Raw genomic sequence first — 24,281 nt, 5'->3', positions numbered from 1 at the left:
GAGGTCTGCTTGCAGAAGCCTTTCCTTTTCACATAGTTTTCCTGTGAACACACATCTTATAGCTTGGTAGGGCTCTGCCTATTAGATATTGTATTGCTTTCCATCTGACACTAAAACATTTTCACTAACTGATGTTATTATTTACTTGAAAATCCTCCGTGTTTTCTATTGGTTGAACATGGCACACGATCACACTGCAATGCTGCACTGTGTTGCACCGTAGCGATTTCCTTTTTTAAAAAGTAGTTAGGTAAAAGATTAAGTTCTGAATTCTTGCCAGGTCCAATCGTATGTCTTTGGCTGCATTTGTGCAATTGGTAAGCCAAATAGGCATGCATCTTTTGCCCCCATGACCCATCCTCACACTGCAGAGGAGGAGGATGGAGACAATTTGGCTTGGGCCTGGCAGGCCAACAGCAGTGCCCTGAGGTTTGCCACTCCTGTTCTAAACCCCTTGGAGGTTTCTCTCCCCCCCCCTACAATCAAGTGGTATATACAAATTGTATGAAATTAAATAAATAAAAAAAGTATTATGTGCAAATGAAGCCGCAGACATCTTTGAAAATCTGATACAAATGGATCTTGTCTGGTTTTTCCATTTAAAAACAAACTTTCATACCTGCGTTATCTATATACACATGCATGTACATACACATAAAAACACACATAGTTAACAAGTATCTATTCATAAAGCCTGGAGGCTTTGTATGTATGGAGAAGCCAAATATGAAGGTGCTGATAAATGTATCTGTATAGAAACTCATAAGAGATATTAAATGCCAGGTAATTAGCCTATATACAATATGACCAAGTATACAACAGTCAGGGAGCTGATAAGAAAGAGCGAACGAGAAATTGTTTGTGGTTTCTTCATCCTTAGAGCTAAAAACTAGGATTGATAAGCTTGAATATGTGAGCATCACATGTATACAAGTGGAAAATGGGTATAATTAAAGGATTCAGAGCTTTAGGTAAAATGGCATCAATCTTTCAGGCCTCAACATTACAGAACAACTTCAGCAAGCAGGTGTGTGCTAACAAATCACTTTCTATCTGTACCAAAGCCAGCTTCACTACCCCATACTTGGCTGGAAGCTATTAAATATTGGCACGTAGGCATAGCTTCTGTTCTCAAATACCATTATTCACCTTTGATGAATTTTTAGAACTGTTTTATAAACACATCTGCCTCTTGCTCTCTTGACAAAGGCATCAAACACAGGTGATTCAAGAATATATAGGGGTAAAAAAACCTCAAACCCTTTCATAAACAAGCGGCTCTTGTGTCTTTTTCTTGAAAGTGAAACAGCAACGAATACACCTTCCTGGGAGGGATGGCGAGAGGCAAGTCAAGCATGTGACACTTCTCCTCCAGCCTTCTCTGTCTGCAGGGACAGCTTCTGGAGAAGCTGTCAAACATGCTGCTTGCCATGTGAACAACGTATAAGGAGGTCAGCTCCTGCCTCCTCGTAAAGGGAGGCTTTGGATTCCAGGGCTGCTTTCAATCTGATGCACACTTATAGATATTTTTTAAGGCAACTGTTGCTCTCCAGTTCCATTAGAACCTATGGTAAAAGGTAAAGGCACCCCTGACCGTTAGGTCCAGTTGCGGACAACTCTGGGGTTGCGTGCTCATCTCGCTCTATAGGCCGAGGGAGCCTGTGTTTGTCCGCAGACAGCTTCCGGGTCATGTGGCCAGCATGACTAAGCCGCTTCTGGCAAACCAGAGCAGCGCATGGAGTGGTTTGCTAGTCTATCAAAAGGTAAGGAGATTGCATCAAATGAGATTGCAATGTTCTGCTCTGGAGAAGGCCAAACACACCCTAGTTAATCAACTGTGTGGGAAAAAATGAAATCAAGACAAAATTGGTTGCTAAGATTTAAAAGGAAAACACAATACTGGAGTCCCAAGCTCGAGAGAAGAGCTGGGACATGAACTCGCTTGTGAGGCAGTTAGGGCCCTTCAGAAACACAATGCAACTGTAGAAATGACGCCACAACTTCAAGGGCTGCAGGAAGTCTGGGGTTCATTGTACCTGTCAGAATGGAACTGGCTACTCACCACAGCAAATGAAACTGCAACACATATTACTGGAAGATCTATTAGGAAAGGTGTGCGGTTTCACACTTTGGCAAGCCCAGTTAATTTAGTTCTCTCATTTTACACTCCTACAACTTAGCTATCCAATTTTGCTTTTTCCATCTCAAAATATGTCCTACAATCAATTCAAATTCTGCTCATTGCAATGCAAGGACCCATCTATATTAATATTTTCCATCTCCCTACTAAGATCTTACACTCAAAACCCAAAATTATCAACAGAAACTTCATGAACCATAACGGAAGAGATCCAACATAGAAACTTGCAATACCTGGCAAATCAGAAAACAGCAAAATGCATTCGTTGAATCCATTAGAGAGAAGTCGGTCCCTCAGCTGCTGCAGAATAGCCACTCCAATACAGAAAGGGAAAGAAGAATTCCCAAGTAGTAATGTATCCCACAGATGAAATATTTTGTGCAACGGAAAGACATCTGCAAGGTGGGAAAGACAGGAAAATTATGTTTAATTATCTTGAGAGACTAGAAACCTCGCATGGCCCATCAGTAGATCAAACCAAACTAGTTTGTTGATCATTATGTTTAGAAAAGGTTGTGTTGACCTGGAACTGTTGACAGGAGTAGTCAATGTGGTGGTGTTGCTGGACTACAGCTCCCATCATCCTTGACCATTAGCCATGCTGGCTGGGACTGATGGGAGTTGGAGGGCAGCTTCTTGAAGGCACCACCTTGGCTTTTGCTGCAGAACGAAAGTGGGGAACCTGTGGTCTTCCAGATGTTGCTGGACTACAATTCCTATTACCCCTGGTCATTGGCCATGCTGGCTGCATCTGGTGGGAGCTGAAGTTGAACAACAATGATGTAACTGATAACACAAACTCAGTACGCAAAGGGTTTATAAATAAGATTCAACACAGGAAAAGGCCCTAAATAGCAGGTGACCTAATAGCATGCATGCAACCAAGTGGTGGAAGAGCCATTTGGAGAAACCCAAATAGTGTTATGTTATTAAGTCAATAGATTCATTGATAAATTAAGTAGGATAGTGAAAGAGGCCTATGATTTTCTGTCACAGATATACAGCCATTTTTCTAGATAAATTACCACAACTTGAAGGTTATTGCTTTAATTTTAGAACAAAGAATACCCAACCTTGTTTAGAAAGATTTATCTTCATCTGTAGATCACTCCCAAAGGTAATCAATAACTCATTTCAGTGTTATTAAATGCCTAATTAAGAGAATTATATATTCTGCTAAAAAAAAACACTTCAAGGACTTTTCTCTTTTGTTGAAACACTCTGTATTTATTACTGAAGCAAAAGGAAAGAGATGCATGATCTGCATAGACATTGAATTCCCAGCTAACTGTTTCAATGGGACCCTTTTCTCCCATAAGTACTTTTTCGATCTTCTTGTTATAATAAACATTTACTAGAGACATTGTATGTACAAACTAATCAAGAAATGTGCACAGATAGCTATTGCTCAGCATGCTAAAATAGTTGGCAATATTGAGAAGGAGTTGGCAGAAGGACAACAGGTGATTGTCCATGGGGAAGACATATTTACAGGCAGATTTGGTACTAATAAAACGTAGTCACTTGCAAATGTCATAATTTTTAGGTGAACTTCATAGGCAGCACAAAATATTTCAATAAGTAGGCCAGCAGTGCTCAGTATTTAACTGTGAAAAGTGAGGAGGGGTAAGGACGGACTTAACACATCCATGTTTACCAATCTGGTTGTTTCCAGATGTTTTGGGCCACAACTCCATAACCCCTGACTAGGTCGGGTGGGAGTTTTAGTACAAAACATCTGGAGGCACCCCCAAAATTGAACATAGGTGGGATAAATTTCTGGGGGGGGAATGTTTTGGGGGAGGGAGAGAGGTTTTGGTCTTGTTTATAGAGTGATGAGATGGCCAAGGGCATTTTTTCTGAGTGAGGAGGAGTATCTATTTTTACAAACTAAAGCCACCAAAATAGTTCATTGCAGAACATTTGAACCAGGGGACTTCCTGATTTAGAGCAGCTTTTTAGCTACAACATGACTTCAGCTTTCTGTGACAGTGTTACAAATAAACCCTGAAGTTTTTGCACCCAGGAGAGCAACACATTTTAATGCAGGCACCCATTTTTAGACAAACTATTCCTCCTGTTATGCTTACTAAATATCAGTCAAACTTTATGTACAATACTATAATTGTATGTGAGGTATATAATTCTCCAAAGTACAGAAGCAGTTGAATGATTTCCCTTCACATTAACTCATCTGAATCAGTATCATAGTTAATCTTTGACTTTATCTGACAGCCATTATGTACTTGCATACTAGTTAATTTATAAAACAAATTTAAAACCTCATCAGATATACCCGTTACCAAAACTGAGCTTTTTAAACCACAGCATTGTCTTGTTGTGTCCCAACAAAAATGGATATAAAATGCTAGTAAAAAAGAATTTTTTGAAAAATGCTTAGAAGGCAATTCTTAGATATACTGCAAATCTTCTGTTAAGTATATGGATTATGCCACACACTTGTAGGTGCTTGTAGGAAAATCCCCTGTGAATTAAGGACATGTCTTACTGTATCACACAATTTCACAATAATATAGACATGGTTACTGCTGTAACAACTTTTAGGTCTACTTTTAAAACGTGTTGCTGTATGTGCAAACAAACCGTAACCCTACTGTGCTTCTAAGAAACCAGTAGGATTGAGGCATTTTATGCATTGTATTTTTACATATATCTTCTGGGTTGTTTGCGATTTTTAAATAATTGTTGCAATTGACCAGGGTGATTTTATTTTATTAGGTAAAAAGGTAAAGGTACCCCTGCCTGTACGGGCCAGTCGTGTCCGACTCTAGGGTTGTGCGCCCATTTCACTTAAGAGGCCGGGGGCCAGCGCTGTCCGAAGACACTTCCGGATCACGTGGCCAGCGTGACGAAGCTGCTCTGGCGAGTCAGCACCAGCGCAGCGCACGGAAACGCCGTTTACCTTCCTGCTATAAAGCGGTACCTATTTATCTACTTGCACTTGGGGGTGCTTTTGAACTGCTAGGTGGGCAGGAGCTGGGACCAAAAGACGGGAGCTCACCCTGCCGCGGGGATTCGAACCGCCGACCATGCGATCGGCAAGTCCTAGGCACTGAGGTTTTACCCACAGCGCCACCCGCTTTTTTATTTATTTTATTTTATTATCATTTGCTAAATTTGCTAATTTTTTTTTTTAAAGCATCATATTGTAATACTATGTATGGCATAATGCTAAGCCAAACCATGGTTTAGTGTGAATAAGTGAATGCATGAGAAGATTGCAGCCACTGTGCTCTACCTCTGTTTCTGCTGCTGCCATGCTACTCTGGCTAAACCATAAGTGGCAAATGAAGAGGAAACCTGAGTTACAGCTCATGGTTTGCCTGGAGCCTGGGAGTTTCGACATAACACTAAGTCATACCACAGCTTAGCATTATGTGGGATCTGGGTCTATATATGTGAAATGGGTCCTTGAATTTTGTTAATTGATTTTGGATTGTGATGGTTATAGGACCACAATGCGATTTTTGTTGTGTATTTTGTTGTTTTTATAGGTTGCAAACTACCTTGAGTGCAGTAATTCAGGAAGATAGAATACAAATTAAAAATGAAATGACACCACTGCTTTGAAAGGACAACGTGGAATTATCCCTGAAAGAGCACGGTCCATCTGATGGGGATGTGTAAGAGTTGCTCAAAGCTAGAGCATGTCATAAAAGACAAGACAAAACAACAGGAGGACATTTCTAAGTGAAAATGTGCCACAGTACATATATGAATTGAGTGAACTATGATCATTCAATATTATAATCGGACAATCAGAAACGAAAATGTTGCTGCTTTGGGGTTGTATCCAACACTCCCATTCTGCTTGAAAAACAAAGCATCTCCCTTCTCTCTCCTGCAGCCCCCTAAAAAATTGCTCCAGAGGGTTGAAGGAGATTTTGGGGGGCACATGGAGTTAGGAGAGTAAGGGGGAGTTCCACTGCATGAGTGCATTACAGACTCCCAAATCTTCCGAAACATCAGCATGAAATCCTAGCCATCCTCTGTAGGTCCTATACCAGGCCTAGGGAACCGGTGGCCTTCCAGATGTTGCTGGATTTCAGCTCCCTTCATTCCTGACCACTGACCATACTGGTGTGAGCGGGAGTTGGAATACAACATCTGGAAACTCACAGGTTCCCCAGATATTTAACCCGGATCAAAGTGAAAAATAGCCGCGATATAATGCAATATAAAAGGCATTCTTAGCACAGAAAAACAATGACAAAGAGTCATACTCACGTGTAAACATTGTGAGAAACCAAGGGATAGCATACAGCTACAAAAACCACAGGAAGAGGGTGGGGAGAAAAGAATACATGTGTTAAAGCACAGCCTTGTAAATTTTCTATCACTTTAGTGTTCTGCAGCCTCTGATTGTAACGAATGTGAGCAATTTAAAGTCAGGATTGCAGGTTAAAACCTGTATCGCAGTAGCATGTTACCAACACTGCAATTTAAACCCCTAGAACCTGCACTCCACTATTTCATGGCTCTGTGTAATAACTGTAATCCATGCTTCATGTAGGGGAACTTCAACAAGTGCTCCATCATTTTGCTTTCTCTCATTACAAAATTTGCACGTGGTTTTTCTACACATGAAATTTCCTCTTCGGAATCAAAATGGGAGCTTCCTCTCTCCCACCTCTCCTATGCTGAAGCTGAGAAGTCTTGATCTATAAAATAATCTGTTCACAGAAGGGAGGAAGTGTGGAAGTATGATAAAGAGGTGACGGAAGCCATTTTTCCATGATTAAGAAAAATGGATTACATAACCGTCCCTGGAAATAACTGCTGCTTTCTACTGAGCTATCGTTAATTCCAGATTCATATAACTGTTGTACAGCTCAGTTTACCTATTACATTTTCTACAAAATGGGTGGGAGTGGTGTATGCCCTTTAGGTTTGTACTAGGCTGAGATTTCTCTCTGGAAAGTAACAAGCAACCATCTTATGGAGAGGCTAAGGTCATATGAAATTGCATGGCACTGAAGCAGATGTCCTTTCTGATTCTATCAGACTCTATCTGTCTCATGTGTGTGCATGTGTCTATGTGTGTGTGTAAAATTCTCTATTTGCACTCAAGCTGGCCTAGATCACTGTTCTAAGCAATACAAAGGAAGCTCTTGTGCCCAGTAAGTCAAGGTGGCGAAACTGAGTACAGTATACAGAAGAGACAATCCACAGTTCATTTAATGGCCATTTGTCTCTTTGGTAGCAGACCCGCTGTGACAAAATACCAGTTCTCAAATATTTAGCTTCTATTAGACTGATTAACTGAAATTGTGTTAGTGGAAATTGTATAAATTCAAATGACTTAGGCCTAACACACTGACGTAGAGGGATGGTCTCAGAGATGTATCAGACCTTACTGACAACTAGTCAATACACTGAAAAAGTAGTAAATTAGTATTTCATTTCACTATCTGAGAGTGCAATGCACCCCCGCCCCATATAATATTCTAGGAAAAGCTAAGGAAAAACAATAAGTTATCAACATTCCTTTCACAAATGGCACTATAATCAGTTGTGTGTCTAGTTGTGCCTTAGGGAGACAAAAGGAGAAACATGAAAATAGAAAGAAAAATACACCAAAATATCTGATTCAATACTTGCTTCCCAAATTTGCATTTAAGAACAGCGGCAACAATGAGCTTCTATTAGTTGAGATGCATTGTTCTTAGTACACAGTGCCCCCTACCAACCTCACTCAAGTATAACCAAGCGGCAGATACTGCTACAAATTCTTACTGCAATATCCCCCCAAAGTTTTATCTTTAAGATGGACTTACAAATACTGTTTGTCAAACAGAGCTTGCCAATAATAAAGTACGACTAACAGTCAATACACTAAGTTCCCAGATCTTTCAAAGTTTTACCCTCACAACAATCCTGTGAAGCAAATATTTTTATAGATCCCCCCCCCCCAAGCTCTGTTCACTAAATAATTTGTGAACAGGAAATTGAATTGATCTCTAACTGCTTGCAGGCTTCGCATGGGCCTATGGCCTGGCAAAAAAAGGTAAAAATTGAGTGGAAATACCACTGATATTTCAGTTACACTTGAATCATGTTCTAGGTCTATACTGTTTTAGTATTGTAACTTTTGAGCATTTTAAGGTATGGTTGTGAAATTTTCTTGACTTTATTATCTTTTTGTAAACCGCTTTGAGGTTTTTTTGTTTTTCCATCAAATATAAGTAGGTCAGTCTACCTGACACCAAGTCAAATGTAATGTAACTCATCACTACTAGATCAGTTGCCCCCCTTTGAATGTTCCATGTTACTGGTGGGAGAGAAGGCATGATTAACCAGCACACCCTCTTTCTCTTACTGCTGGGTTTTACATGGGTGGGTTACATATTCCACTCCTTTGCAGCAGACCTGAAAGCGGATCAAGACATGTGTTTCACTCAACCTTGCTCTCTTGCTGCTTCCATATAAAGTAAATGTGGTGTGGACGCCATTGTAATATGCAAAACCTCAATTCTTTGATGTATTTGTGTGTTTTGATGGTACTTACGGCACACCTGTAATTTTAAAAAATTGGCCCAAAAGCTTGATTAAAGGACAAAAAATTGACACTAGTGTCCTCTCAAATATCAATTAGCTGTACCATCATTACACAAACTTAGCAGCAATACTTTTTTGTTAAGCACTTGTAATTAGCTAGGTGCTAAGTTACTTGCAGGTGAATAAAATCAAAGCTTTTGGTAGCCACTTTCTTAAGTGGTTACCAAGTAGACACAGCCAGAACCTATAATTAATGGCAAATCAAAACTGTGACTGAATAATTTAAACATACAAGTTCATGTTTTGGTAGTAAGGATCCTTTGGGTTAAGAGATTATTGTTTTCATGTCAGAATTACACAGGAAATATGGACATTTTCATAACACAGTGTAAGATTTTATAAAATGTATACAGTAGTTATTGTTCGGTGTTGTTGTTTTTAAGAAACCCTGCTCACTTTTCGCCACATAATACTTCAGGCAGACATTGTGACCAATAACAATACTTGCTGCTCAGTAGTGTTCAAGACTCTATTCAAGAGCTCTATAATATAAAAACAAATGGCAGAGTGGCAAGAAATAATCTCTTGCACAGCAGGAACCTGGAAGATTTATCAGTGTTCAATTTGATAGGATTAGTACTCAAGCATGAAAATCTGGTTCAGATCATTGCTGAAGTGCATATGCTTCAACCTAGATAGATCCTGATGAGTCGCCGGTATCAATTTTATTTTCCAAGTGACACATGCAGCTCCTATTAGGCTTATTGTAGGATAGCAAACCCATTTGTATGGAAAATACAGTTTTGCAGATAGCTTGTTTTCCATATAATTATATACTCTCCCCATATACTCTTCTTCAGACTGTAAACCTCCTTGCATCAAGGACTGAGCACGTACATGGGAAGGTGAACTCCAAGGAAATTCTGCTTGCAGACTTTGAACATAACTGCAATTCAAATGCTTCTACATAGACGTCAACACTACTCAGAGTAGAGCCACTTAAATCAATGAACGTGGCTAAGTCAGAGCCATTAATTACTCTGATTAAAATTTAGCTGAATTCCACCACACTATACTGATTTGACAGCGATAGCATGTTAAGTGGTACAACACCAACTAATTGCAGCGGGAGCTCCTATCAGGTTCTGAAGGTTTCTTGCATCAAATTTGTTTTGGGTTCTGATATGCGGAAACAAACCTTTGAGACTGACCCCACTTTCCCTTTCCCTACTGCTATTTATTAAAACGCACAAGAAGCATTTCCACTTACATCTGGAATGAAGCCAATTTCGTTGAGATGGTTACTCAGCTCGGGGTCATGGAATGCAATCATCTGGGAGAAAACTGTCAGGTATTCTGGAAGAGCGATAGAAAAGGAAAGACATATTAGAAAACATTTCACTCGGAATTTAGGCCTTAGGGATCAGAAACTAAGTCTGCTTGGTGGAATCCCCTATTACAAAGAGAACACAAGGAAACAAGCTCAAAATATTTACTATAAGTGGCCTGCAATCACATCAATATTATGTTTCATTATTTATTCCCTTCCCTTAAAAGAAGGGGAAAAGGGGGGGAACACAAACATTGCAGTAGATTTTGTACATATGTGCAGTTTGTATGTACATGATTTCCGTATACATACATTTTACATCCTCTTTAATAGGACAACATTAAACACTTTGACATGCTGTTAGGAAGTTTACTTCAGCTGTTAAAAATAATTTACTTTTAATCTGTGCTTGCCAGGTGTGTGATTATGATAGTATTTGTGACGGTAGCGAGCAGCAGTTTATGGCCATCTGTTTTATACCAATCATAATACATAAAAGATCATTGAACATATTTATGGTGCTTGATATTTTGATCTCCTGGTTTCTATGTAGCACTTCCAATAAAATATTATTTCCTTCCAGTAGCACCTTAAAGACCAACTAAGTTAGTTCTTGGTATGAGCTTTCGTGTGCATGCACACTTCTACAGATACACACACGAAAAGCTCATACCAAGAACTAACTTAGTTGGTCTTTAAGGTGCTACTGGAAGGAAAAAAAATTTTTTGTTTTGACTATGGCAGACCAACACGGCTATCTATCTGTAAATAAAATATTAGTGTATCTTCTCATAAGATCAGTGTTTTTTACAAACCAGGTTTTGCGTTTGTTGCTACAGTCAATTGATGTTCAGTCTATTAGTTGTAGGAGCCACACTGGACCAGATCGAAGCTCTATCTAGTCCAGAATCCTATTCTCACAGTGATCCACCAGATGCCAATGGGAAGTCCATTAGCAGGATGTGACCACAATAGCACCCTGCTACTTATGGCTAATTAAATAATCCATGGCCTTTTAAACTGTAGGGGGTTACTGGTTTTGCTTGTTACCGTTATGTATTCTTGTGTTTATATACAGTAACCACCCTGTGATCCTCGGGTGAAAAGCAGTATAGAAATTTAATTAATAAAATGAATTCTTACTTCTATTTTTGCCTCAGAGCTTTGGGGAGTACTTTTATTTTGGCATGAAAACTCACGTGATCCTTCAGTACTGCATTATCTCTAAGCCTCTGAAACGATCCTTAATTTATATACCTTTCTCCGAATGTAGTGTTAACATATTTACGTTCCTAATGAATTCACCAACCACAGGTAAAGTATTTAAAGCGACTAATCACATAAACTCGGCTATGTGCTGATGAAAACAAATGTACAATTAGTTTCCTAAAAGCACATTTCTTTTCAAACAAGGGATTCGTGCCTTCAGTGGTTCTAGATGGATATGCTATACCTTGTTAAATACCATCTTTATTTGAACAGCAAGGCTCATAAAATATAATTGCTTTGCGGGATTACATGGTTAATTAAGTGTCTATTGAAGGCACATGTCTTTCCATGAAAATCTATTGGCTGGGATCAGCCAAACAGCATTAGCTTAGATGATACAAATTATTCCTTCAGTATATTTTAGCTGTAAAGTTCAACAAGTTTTGCATTCTCAAAATCTGAAAAAGCCTATACCAAGGCTGTGTGCGACACATCGACAAGAAAGTGGTGATACTATGCGTACCCCTCATCTTAAGGCTGACAGTTCCCATACTACAGACACCTTAAGAGTTAGGGGCTGTCAAAGACTTGCAACCAAAAGCGCATGGAGGCACTGATTTCTAAACTCATGCTTCAATGTGGGATCCATATACGCAGCAGTCACAATTTTGTGCACTAACAAGTCACACTTCTTTGAACTACTGTAATCACGTATGTTTAGCCACAAGAAGTACTGGTGATTCACACAATCAGTGTCCCCATGTGACGCTGGCTGGACTGTGAACCTATCAATAGCCCAAATTTACTTTGAAGGCCACTGTGTGGGGCTGATGCCTTTACGAACCACCCTTTGAATATTCAGGGGTTTAGGAACAGTCACTCACGGGTTTTCTAACAAAGCACCACTGTGGCCTCCTGAAACCTGTATCGATTTCTATATATTGTAAAAGACTCATAAAAGACTGCCATTTTTTATTTCAAGTGGTGCAAATACAGTGGTACCTCGGGTTACATACGCTTCAGGTTACAGACTCTGCTAACTCAGAAATATTACATCGGGTTAAGTACTTTGCTTCAGGATGAGAACAGAAATTGTGCTCCGGCGGCGCAGCGGCAGCAGGAGGCCCCATTAGCTAAAGTGGTGCTTCAGGTTAAGAACAGTTTCAGGTTAAGAATGGACCTCCGGAACAAATTAAGTCTTAACCCGAGGTACCACTGTACCATGAGTAGACTAAATGTCTGGGAGGAGGGACACTTCCAAATATAAAGTTTTCCATTTACAAAACTAGTTTCTTTCATCCTTTAAACATCTCTAAGCTTTTATGAAAGCGTATAGAGCAGGAAGTTCTTAAGTTGTTTACCCCGTACAATTAAATTACAGTTCTATTATCTAACCTTAAAGCATGCTATTTCCAAACTAAACAGGGTTTTTTTTTATCTTCTGTTATTTCCGCTTCTGTTTTTTTAAAAAAATACTAGTCCCATCAACTGTATTCCTTTGTAGAATACTTAAACACACACAGGTCTATTTTCCTTCCAGAAATGAGACATAGATTGTGTTTGCACTGGAGGTTTTTTCTTGTCACCCTGTGTAGTCGGTGACCACACCTCATCTTGTCTTGCTATTTGCATTACAGTTTCAACAGCTTCTAAGTGCCAAGAGCCATGAGGGTATTTCTCTTTTGTTCCAGACAGATATATTTTTCAGGAATTTTCAAAAGGCACCATAAGCGTCTGACTTTAAAAGAAGTCGTTTGGATCTGCTACATGTGCCATTTCTATATTTTCTCCAATTTATTTCATATGCAGGAAAGAAGCACAAGCTCCTGGGGAGGGAGAAGGCTCTACCTTTGAGGAAAAGTCAGCACCAGAGTACTGTATGTATTTTGCACACACTAGGAGTCAGGTTCAATCGCCAGTTAAAAGGGTCACAAGGTATCAATGTTAGAAAAGAACCTCTGCCTAAGGAAGAGTAATGAAGATACTACATGCACATTAGCAGTTAAAATTGTTATAAATGAAACTGGAAATAATAAAAAGTGCATTAATTAAATCTGCGTTGATCTAACAAGCTGCTAAGCCTAAATTTTAACAAACTCTTGTATCTCATCCTCTTTTAAAGCCATCCAAGTTGCGTGACCATCACTGTTTCATGTAGGAGTGAGTTCCACAATTTAATTATGTGATGCGTGAAGAATTATGTTCTTTTGTCTGTCCCGAGTCTTTGAACATTCAGCCTCAGTGGACATCCTTGAGCTCTAGTGGTATGAGAGAGGAAGTAAAGCTTTCCCCACGGTATAAGCTTTTAGTGGGTCTGTTCTGAAGAGAACGTGGTTGAATACCACCCAGAATCTGATGGAGATGATCAGAACCATACTAACAAATATCAGTCATATATTACCCAATATATCCTCTAAGTCAGGGCTGTCCAAGTTTTTTAGAGGGAGGCTCCAGCGATTGAGCAGGATTGAGCAGGGGCATCCCGCAATCGACCAGTAGATTGCGACCGACCTGTTGGACAGCCCTGCTCTAAGTCATACTTGGAGCAAAACCATTGAAATAAGTGGATTTAAGTTACTTCTTGATTGATTTCAATTGATCTAATTTAAGTATGGCTAACATCTAACAATCACCCTATACTGTTATAATATATTAACGAGAGAGGCATTGAAGATGATGTACAGTGTGGAGACAGAGCGGACCCACTAAAATTAATGAACATGACTAAGTTAGGTCCATTAATTTCAATGGTCTACTCTCAGTTAACATTTAGTTGAATACCTCCCTATACATGTAAAGCTATATAAGACCTATCAAGCAGACTTCTAAAAAGGAGGTTCAACAGAAAACCTACCTTGAATCACATGAGAATTGTCTTTGAGAAAGAAGTTATACAGGTATTTTGGAATAAAGGCAGACATACAGGCATAGGCCAGGGCTTTAAAAAAGAAGAGGAGATAATTAGGAAAAGATAACATTATTACTGTTACAGTAAAATTAGACTTTATTTCATAAGCTACATTGTGAATGCGAAAGGCTCCTGTAATTTTAAAAACATTTGCAAAAATTAACAACTACCCATGAAAAAAAGAGGGTTGGGTCTTGCGTAAAGCATGCAGAAGTCACTTTCCCACCCTCCCCTTTCCCCAGCAAACCCCTGAAAATTCTCTTCCAAAGGTAAGACCTCTGCTTGTGTACAGCACCTCCTCTGATTTTCAGAGACCCTCCCCACCTATACCACACTCCCATAACCAACCCCAGTCAGAAGTGAGAAGGCTTACAAAGGGGAGATGCCAGAAGTAGGTGGGCAATCAGTTTCTGCTAGAACATTTCCCTGCATTTTTCCAAGCCAGGGCACCAGCAAGTGTATCAGGGACTTGACAAAGGGGCACCTATATTAACACATATAAAGGTAAAGGGACCCCTGATCATTAGGTCCAGTTGTGGCCGACTCTGGGGTTGCGGCGCTCATCTCGCTTTATTGGCCGAGGGAGGAGGGAGCCGGCGTACAGCTTCCATGTCATGTGGCCAGCATGACTAAGCTGGCGAACCAGAGCAGCGCACGGAAACACCGTTTACCTTCCCACCGGAGCAGTACCTATTTATCTACTTGCACTTTGACGTGCTTTCGAACTGCTAGGTTGGCAGGAGCAGGGACCGAGCAACGGGGATTCGAACTGCCGACCTTCTGATCGGCAAGTCCTAGGCTCTGTGGTTTAACCCACAGCGCCACCCGCATCCTCATTAACATACATATAACACATATAATAGACTTCTTCACGTACATAAAACACCCAACTATGTTCCGTAATGAATTTCGCATCAGATCAACACAGGATGTGGTGGAAGCGATTAGCAATGTTCCCGAGCTGTATGATCTCTGTACAATGCATCTACACAAACATTCTTTTGATGGTGAATGACTGGTTGACTGTATTTCTATGCTGCTTTCTATGTAATGAATACCAAAGCGGCTTAAAAAGAATAAGCAACAAGGCATAACAAAGCATCAGAAGTACAGCAGAAATCATGTGCATATTCTCATGTTAGCAACAGCAATCTAAGTGGAAAAGTTATGCTAGTATGCAATGAACCAGCTGGTTCTCATGTTGCTGAAATCCCTATATTACCGGTGAACCACGGAAGCCAGGTATGAGGGAGCAGTTGTGACAATATTATATGAGACATCCTGTCTATGTAGTTTCTGGAGTTCAGCGCATGCAGGAACTATTTACAGGATGAGGAGAGATGAGAGATGGGAAATAGCAGACATCTCATCTGGAGAGAACAACAAACTAAGAGTGGAAAATGCTTACCTTCATTGTTGAAATTCAAGTATAAGAACGGCGCACAAAGGGAGTCAAGACCTACAAGGGACGAAAACAAATGAATGCACCAATGATGTTAATGTGATTTGCCAGATATTACGCAGTCCTCAGTTTTACTTCACTCACCCCAACACAGCCATATGCTCTGTATAGAGAATGTGTATATTTTTTCAAGTGTTTCTCGCATGCAGCAATATGCATTTGCCTCAAAAAGCATAATGTGTGAAGCGATCCTGAAGTAAAATTTATTTTACTTGTCTGTCCCCCCCCCCCACTTCTGTAATGTCCACCAACTGCAGAAAAACTCCAGGTATGTTACATTCTATAAATCATTACTTAAAGGTGTAATTGAGATGTTGATCATTACTCTGTTTAGCTACAATTTATTCACTATGTGGAAATAATCTAACTGATATTTTAAAGCACAGCATGAAAACAACAGAAGAGTCAACAATTCTTAATTCCATGAAAATTCACAAAACTCGGGTTTGTTTTTTTAAAGCCAACAGATTGAATTACTGCATTTCTTATATCTAAACCTATATATATATATATATATATATATATATATATATATGTATGTATGTTGTTGTGGTTTATTCTACAGCATAGAAAGAAAACATAAAATATGGTCCTGATGGCCTAAGTAAATTTAAGATTAAAAAAATAATAATTCCTCAGCATAGTAAATCAGCTGAACTAACCTTGCCAATATACAAGACCGGGATGCGAAACTACCCATGCTTTCAGTACCCGTCTAAATTTTGCGTGACCCTCTGGCGATGACAGCAATTCATCATACTGATGGCAGCGAGGAATGTCAACTTCAATCTACGATATAGGCAAGCACAGAAAAGGAGGGTGAGAGAAGTACTATAACAAAGCTCCAAAGTGGAATGTATGCTCAATTCCGCTCTGGGTTCGTAGAGTTCAAAGCAGGCATCTGTTTCCATCTGTTTTAGTCTCCCATACTAGTTCCAGGGTGGATCTGAGAATATGTCCTCCCAAAACTGCTGTTCTTTGCATATCACTGAATGGGAGAATGGAACAAGTCATGGGAAATAAGGAAAGTTTTGTGCAAAAGCCACCTAAGAGAGTACAAATAGGTCGATTATGCCACAAACCCATAGGGTATCTTGGTGTTGTTGAGGGTAAAATTTTTCCACTGGCATCCCAAAACTCTTGTCAATAGGGGCCACCTCACACTCAGGCGCATACATGTTCTTGGGCAAATGCACACAAGCACAAACAGAGTCTCCCTCTTCAGCAGAACCATACAGATGAAGGATTCTGATAGATTTTATTGTTCTATTACTCTTTTGAAGTACAGTGGTACCTCGGGTTACATACACTTCAGGTTACATACGCTTCAGGTTACAGACTCCGCTAACCCAGAACTAGTACCTTGGGTTAAGAACTTTGCTTCAGGATGAGAACAGAAATCGTGATCCAGCAGTGCGGCGGCAGCAGGAGGCCCCATTAGCTACAGTAGTGCTTCAGGTTAAGAACAGTTTCAGGTTAAGAACGGACCTCTGGAACAAATTAAGTACTTAACCCGAGGTACCACTATACATTGTGAAGGGTTTTGTGTGCCAGAAAGTTTATTTTATTATCTGTCCAATAATTAAGTTGTACTTGAATGTATTTTCATAATTTCACAGGTGATCATATGAAAAGAAGATGCTTACTTGTCTATCTGTAGGAATTGGAGTGTCCTTGTCAATAGCGTCATACTTTGCTTGAATGTCACCCTAAAACCCATAAGACATCAAAGCGGTAAGAACCTACATGTGCAACTGAACTCATTGCTAGAATTAATGCTACAAATGCGGCACTAACAGAAATGCCAGCAAAACTCATTCATGCAGGGTTCTGATGGGAGTTTTGACAAGTGGTCCAAATTATTCTCTGGTTCAGATGGAGGGCTCTCCCCGCCCATCACCCAAACCCTTCTCTCGGAACAATGCACAATTCCTTAACTAAAATACAGTAACAAACTCTACAATTTCATGGCCACAGGCTGTTTTCGGACACTTGTGACCCTGTGTGGATGTCAAAACTAGGACAAGCACGCCATATGGGCATGCTTCCCCCATACATATTGCCTGGAACTGGGGCAAAGTACCTTTTGATCCAGAACTTTACCCCACTCCAAACACACAAAGAGACTGAATGCTGAGAAGTGGAGTGGGAGAAAGGAGAGACTACACTTGATTGGGACTAAACAAAAAATTTTTTTCCTTCCAGTAGCACCTTAAAGACCAACTAAGTTAGTTCTTGGTATGAGCTTTCGTGTGCATGCACACTTCTTCAGATACCTGAAGAATCTGAAGTATCTGAAGAAGTGTGCATGCACACGAAAGCTCATACCAAGAACTAACTTAGTTGGTCTTTAAGGTGCTACTGGAAGGAAAAAATTTTTTTGTTTTGACTATGGCAGACCAACACGGCTACCTTTCTGTAACTTGATTGGGACTGGTGGTGTTGGGGAGAGAATTGGGGGGGGGGGGCGTTCTGAATTAAATCATGCAACCATATTATGAGCTGTTTTGGGCACATTTCTGTGAAAATGCGGTATAAGAACTGGAATAATAAATGCTCTGCCTCTCCCCAAAAACAGGATTCAAGAGTAAGGAAGGACTATTTCCTCATCAAGCCGTATCTTGCATATATGTTCATGCCCGCATGCGCACACCACAATCCCACTGAATGGTTTTCCTTTCCCCCAACTAAGCCTGCTCCTGTGTCTCTGTAGGAGTAGGGAAGATGGGCAAAACATTATTCAGCTATCTCTCAGGGAAACTGCAGTCATTGCACAGTTATTATCAGCAGCCTCTGCAGTTTGCAATTAAGAATCTCTCTCTCTCTCTCTCTCTCTCTCTCTCTCTCTCTCTCTCTCTTTCTTACCTCTACTCCAAGTAAGGCAGCCCACGTCAGACCTCTCATTAGTGGAGGAATGTCGACTCTGGCTTCTTTCCAAATTTGATTTTTTTTGTATGGATAGGCCTGGAGACAACATATCATTTTACAGGACTGGAAATACTTTCAATTTGCATCTTGTATTTCTATACTGTTTGAATCTATATCTTTTATAATAATAATAATAATAATATACACACAAACATGTACATCCACATACAGATTCTTAAGAAACACACCTGGTGTTGACGTCTAAAGAGAAATGAATGAGACATATATATCTCACTGCAGGAAGCATTGAGGGCAAAATGAAGATATAAACACAGTATATGAGGGAAATTGTCTACAAATTTTGTTAGTGCTACGCACCTTCAGCAGCCTGTCAAAAAGGACAATTCTGTTTAGCTGGTATTCTGTATCCCGCTCTCGGATAATAAGAGGAAGATTAGCAGCAGCAGATAATTCATTATTACTGTTTGAATGGGGTATATTTGACTGGCTGAAAAGATAATAGAGGATGTGGTTGTGATTTATTTTATTTCTTTTGCCCCAATACACTGAATTAACTATAGAAGAAATTGGGAAAAGCTGAAGCAATTAAGATCATCATCACACACACTCAAAAGTGAAATCAATTCTCTTACTCTCTTATTCTAAATGGAGACAATCTCATAATTTATAAGTCAGAATACTTTTTTTTGCAATGATCAATAAATAACATGCTAGATAGAAATATATTACTAGCTCTGAACATCACACCTGTCTACTCAGCAGTTTTATTTAAAGCTGGGGGCTAATGTAATGAAAGCAAGGGTTTCTGTTCCCACAACAGAACCAAAAATGGATCAATGACTTCTACTGCTTCACAATCCTGACCAGCGGGAAACATTCCAAAAATCTCAATGATCCAACAGTAAACAAATTGTTTAGAGCACTGACCTCTACTTTAAACTAGTATTTTCCTTCTGATATGCCAGTCACACAGATCACCAAGAAATAGGCAGAGTGGACAGGAATACCATAGTCCAATGGATGCTACCCTTTTTTGACTCGAGGGCCACATTCATCATTTGTCAACCCCTTGGGGGCCGCATTCCAGACTCACACATATTCCCACACGAGATGTTAGCCACCCCTAGTCTAAGATCTCAAAGAAAATGGCTTATTCTATGTACTTACTCATCTTCAAGCAATGGATAAAATGCTTCTCCACTGACATCTTTCAGCCTCTGTGGGAGGTCACAAAAACACTCAAAATTACATTCTGCATTTAATGTAAGGAAACAATTGTTGGAAATTTCCATTCCACCTTTAGTTGCTGACATGGAACTGTTGCGTGTCACATGTCTGTTTACATTCCAGCACAGTTTGCTGGGAACTTCCATGGTGTATTGCTTTTGCTTTTGACTCTCTCTCTGAGGAGACGGAAAGAGAGACAACATGTTTCTTTTGTCCTGATTTATGCTTAATAAATCCGTAGCTTGTTAGTATGTTTCCACAAGCCTCCTGCCTCTTCTGTTTGAGCAGTATGCTCTGCTGATATAGTGTGCTCAGGCTTTGAGTCTGAGTCGCTGATTTACGTCGCACCAGAGGTTGGGGGTTCGTCATGGCTGGAAGGGCATGATCCAGCTGGGGGCTAGCCAGCTGGCATCTCGACCACCGAAAAATGCCGACAGCAACAATGACCATTTTGTCAAGTCAGTTATCTATTCCAGCCTTCCCTAACTTGGCGTTGTTCAGATGTTGAGACCTACAACTCCCAACAGCCCAAGCCAGCATGATCAGGGATGATGGATGAAAGCTCAAAAACATTTGGAGGGCACCAGATCTGAGAAGCCTAATCTACTCTGTGTTTATCTTGGACATGATTTCAAAATACTATCTTGCTTGTTTGAGCCTTCAGAAACAATTCTTGCTCATTTAGCCCTCAAAAAAGGTTCAAAAGAAACAAAATTAGCTATTTAAACAGGTGAAGGCATAGTACTAGCTATCCCTTAACCACAACTAAGGCTTGGGCCTGGGCTGTGAGATTGTGAAATCCCTCTAAAAGGATATTAGCCTTATCCTCTATGGATTTGCCTACCAAAGGCTGCAAGTTATTATATTCAAGTCATGATGAATATATTACTTTCAGCTGGCATGCATCTGAATGCCGATTACTAGGAAACAACACACACACAACACACACACAAACAGAGAGAGAGAGGAAGAAGAATCCATTTCCTAAGTTCCTTAGGAAGCATGGATGGATGCCAACTGCAAATATAAGCCTGGTTAAGCCTGGTACTTTCAACATATTTAGCTTTGTTTACTAAACACAAGGAAAATAAACATGCTAAATTAGATCACTCGCTCGGGCATCAGAAAATGTTCTGATGCAACCTGAAAAACGTACACTGAAATAAAAAAAATCAAATTAATAAAACTACTAAGGTGATGGTGGTCTTTTGAAGCTGCCAGGGCTCTGCTGCCTATAGCCCCAAAGATCAGGTGTTAAATTAACTTTAGTCTGGGGTGCAGCGTGATTAAGTTTAATATCACCTTTTGGACTATGTTCTTATACAATTCATGCCCTAGTCAGAAACTGCAGCACAATCTTCTCTTGGGATTTGCAGTGCAGTTTAAAACTCTTTACATCATGCAGCACTGATCCTCTTTTGATTACAGTCTATTCCAGCAGCAGGGCTTGGAGAATTCCAATTGCTAAAGAAAATCGTTCAGCTAATACTGCAAAGTTTGGCTAGGAGATAGTGAGAGTCAGACCAGATCTTCCCCAAAGAGAAAGTTCTCTGTATTTAGCATATATATCAATTTCTACTGGCATTTCAATGTGAGGAAAAGCTCAGCGAAATAATAAAAGTCTTTTATTTGTTCAGATTTTTGTGTGTTGATGAAAAACACAGAATGTCTGTTAATACACTAAACGAAAATGTTTCCTTTTGTTGTTCATAAAATGACTGCTTTTAAATTTTTTGTTCAAGTTACATATGGATTTATGTAAACACTTCTATCCCACCCTGTTTGTTTAAAAAAAAATGCATAAGGGAACTTAAAAATAAAAAGACCAAGAAGTAGAAGACGTTCACAATAAAACTGAACACCACAAAGCTCAGCTCTACGAAGCCAAGAGTTCAAAATCATCAGATTGATATCAAATGGCTGTTGGGAGCGAAATTCTTTCAAGAAATTGTGAAAAACCATCAAAATGGACCTCCCAGTCAGGGTCTGGAATACCCTATCACGCAGTTTATGCAGATGAATTATGAACATAGTCAAACAGACTAACAAAAAATAGCACACAGATTTAAATATCTTCATGAATCTCCTAATTCTCTCCATACCCCCTCGGCTAGTAATGATTCAGAACCCCGCAAATGTCAAACTTTTGCAGCAATGTTAAGAATACTCCATCTGATTCCTAAACATGGCAAACACATTTTATAAAAACTTAAGACCAAAATAAAGAAAAGTTCTAAGCCTGAGTTCAGTCTTAAACCGCTATGACAAGATGATTAAGTTACTGCATTCCAACAAAAGCAAATGAGTAAGTGAATTTGTAATTAAATAATGAAAATTGAATGGGAAAAAGCGAGGAGAAAAATGAGATGTGCTCATGTATTTTGAAAGCTCTGGGGGTAGCATCCACTAAGTCATAGTCAGAGAAGATGCACTGAAATCAACAGACATGACTAACTTAAGACCACTGGCTCAGTTTGAGACACCCCTTTTCCTGCAACCATTTACATTCTTGGTCAGGAAAATATATAAACTGCAAATATTTCAGCACATGGATAGCTCATCTGGTTAGAGCGTGGTGCTGATAATACCAAGGTTGCAGGTTGCCATGTGGTACAGCTGCATATTCCTGTAATGAAAGGGGGTTGGACTAGATGATCCTCAGGTTCCCTTCCAATTCTACAGTTCTGTGATTCTATTATTCTTACGTTTCTGAGCTGGCAGAGGGAGAGAGTCACAGTTGTGTCGTCGAAAAGGAAGCTTCTATCCCGCCCTTGTCCAAAGCTCTCCCCATCCTCAAACAGAAAACTAGGAAGAAGGGGGGGGGGGAGTCACAGATCAAAATGATTTGAGAAGATAGATTTTCATAAAGACATCTTTATATAGGTCCTTTTTTATATCTAAAGGTATATATTTATATAGGCACTAGAGGGGCTGAATAATGGTGAATAAAATAGTGAATCAAACCCCAAAATTACTACATCTAGTTTACATGAACCCTTGCTTGGGGGAAAGGAAAATTTCTCCCAACCCCAATCCTTGTCCCATTTCGAATGGGGATGCTTCTGTTTTATTTCCACTGGCATTTGATATAGATTGCATTTTGCTCGCCTTCAGATTTAGGGAAGTGATCTCATCTATTCCAATCTAAAGCTGGTCAGCAGCAGATACAGCTTACACCTAAACAAAGTTTATTTGAGCTGAGCTGGGAATTTAAAGCAGAAGTTTAAACAGGAACAGAGCAAATTCTGCAAGCCAAAAGAGGGATGCAAGTCACTGATGAGCAAACCTTCATTTAAATGAGCCTTTAAAAAAAATGAAATCACGTGACCAATCCCAGGAATTGGAGACTAGCCAATGAATGGCTGGCAGGAATTGCCATTTCAGTTTCTCTCTCTCCCCCCCCCCAATTTCCCTCTTTAGGTTCCATATCATCTAGAGCCAACACTGGTTTGGAGACATATTAAAGTATTGTATACATTGATTGGTGGCTCTCCAAGGATTCGCAGAGAACTATTTCCTTGTCCTGCCTGTAGGGCCAGATTAAGACCTTTGGAGGCCTAAAACATATATGGTGCCTCCATATATATTCAATTCAAAATAAAAACTGTAAAATAACATTTTATTTTTTGAAACAAAACACAACCTACAACAAGATGGAAACTAATGTTTATTTTCGTACACTTCCATTTTATTTATATTTGGAAAAGTTTCCTCCTGCATTTTCTAATTGCAAAACCTTTCATCAAAGCCTTAAAACTAATCTTACATAACACATCTACTTCTACACTTGGGAGAGATAAGCCATGCAGCCTGGCTTGTTGCAACAGCACAGCTTTTCTGTTGGGGTTTTGAATATACTTCAACTGAAAAAATGAACGCTCAGCTGAGCAATTTGTGACCATTCACGTTAAAAAATTGACAATGAAAAATTTATGTGGTGCGTGCCCCCCCCTTTCCTTGATGCACGTGCTTATTTTGCTTAATGGTTAATTCAACCCTGTCCACCTGGAGATACTAGGAATTGAACATTGGGATTTTGTGCAGGCAAAGTGTGTGCTCTGCTTTCAAGCTATGGTTCTAAAGGACTGCATGGTGCTTGACAATGCAACTGTTTTTCAGACTCTGGACTTCTATTTTCCCCTTTAAAGCCACTTTCACTTCACTGTATCGTTTAACTTTTTTACTTCATGCTTCCATTCCTAAAATCCGGGGGTTTTTTTGTTTCTTACATGGGAAGAGTGCAGATGGGTGGTTTCGAATGAATGATTTCCTTGTTGACAAGCTCTTTCTCCAAGTCTCCTCCAGCCAAGCACCAGAGATAATAAACTTCTTCTATCGACCTTTCTGCTAGGTAATCAGAGTTTTCCTCTATTAACAGAAGCCAACAAAGACAGCATTATAAACTTTCCAGCAACTCTTTCAGTCCTCCTTCCCCCAGCACTGAAAACACTGTTGCTGTTGCTGCTAGAAACAGAGTAATAGGTCTGAGGAGCAATTCTTCAGACCATGTTATTAGAGATAAATGATCTTCCCTTTGGAAGTGCTAGATGGAAAATCCCTGGGAAAACAAAAGCAGCTGGACAAACTATGGAGTCGC

At 39.7% G+C, this 24,281-nt stretch overlaps 1 protein-coding gene across 2 annotated transcripts in view; it reads right to left on the bottom strand.

The window, feature by feature from the left end:
* TBCK (TBC1 domain containing kinase) overlaps nt 1-24,281 on the bottom strand; it is an 87,407-nt gene that overhangs the window by 22,228 nt on the left and 40,898 nt on the right. For both annotated transcript variants that reach the window (XM_053403897.1, XM_053403898.1), the window contains exons 11-22: nt 23,914-24,052; nt 22,390-22,489; nt 19,625-19,674; nt 18,815-18,944; nt 18,434-18,532; nt 17,215-17,277; nt 16,231-16,357; nt 15,515-15,565; nt 14,053-14,136; nt 9,930-10,015; nt 6,389-6,425; nt 2,374-2,535 (exon numbers count right to left, since the gene is read on the bottom strand). In XM_053403897.1, the coding sequence (XP_053259872.1) occupies nt 2,374-2,535; nt 6,389-6,425; nt 9,930-10,015; nt 14,053-14,136; nt 15,515-15,565; nt 16,231-16,357; nt 17,215-17,277; nt 18,434-18,532; nt 18,815-18,944; nt 19,625-19,674; nt 22,390-22,489; nt 23,914-24,052 (1,128 nt within the window). The remainder of the gene's footprint in view (nt 1-2,373; nt 2,536-6,388; nt 6,426-9,929; nt 10,016-14,052; nt 14,137-15,514; nt 15,566-16,230; nt 16,358-17,214; nt 17,278-18,433; nt 18,533-18,814; nt 18,945-19,624; nt 19,675-22,389; nt 22,490-23,913; nt 24,053-24,281) is intronic.

Source organism: Podarcis raffonei, chromosome 9 (assembly GCF_027172205.1).
Source record: "Podarcis raffonei isolate rPodRaf1 chromosome 9, rPodRaf1.pri, whole genome shotgun sequence".
NCBI lineage: Eukaryota > Metazoa > Chordata > Lepidosauria > Squamata > Lacertidae > Podarcis > Podarcis raffonei.
The sequence above is the reverse complement of the archived record's forward strand: the minus strand, read 5'-3'. Positions and strand labels throughout refer to the sequence as shown.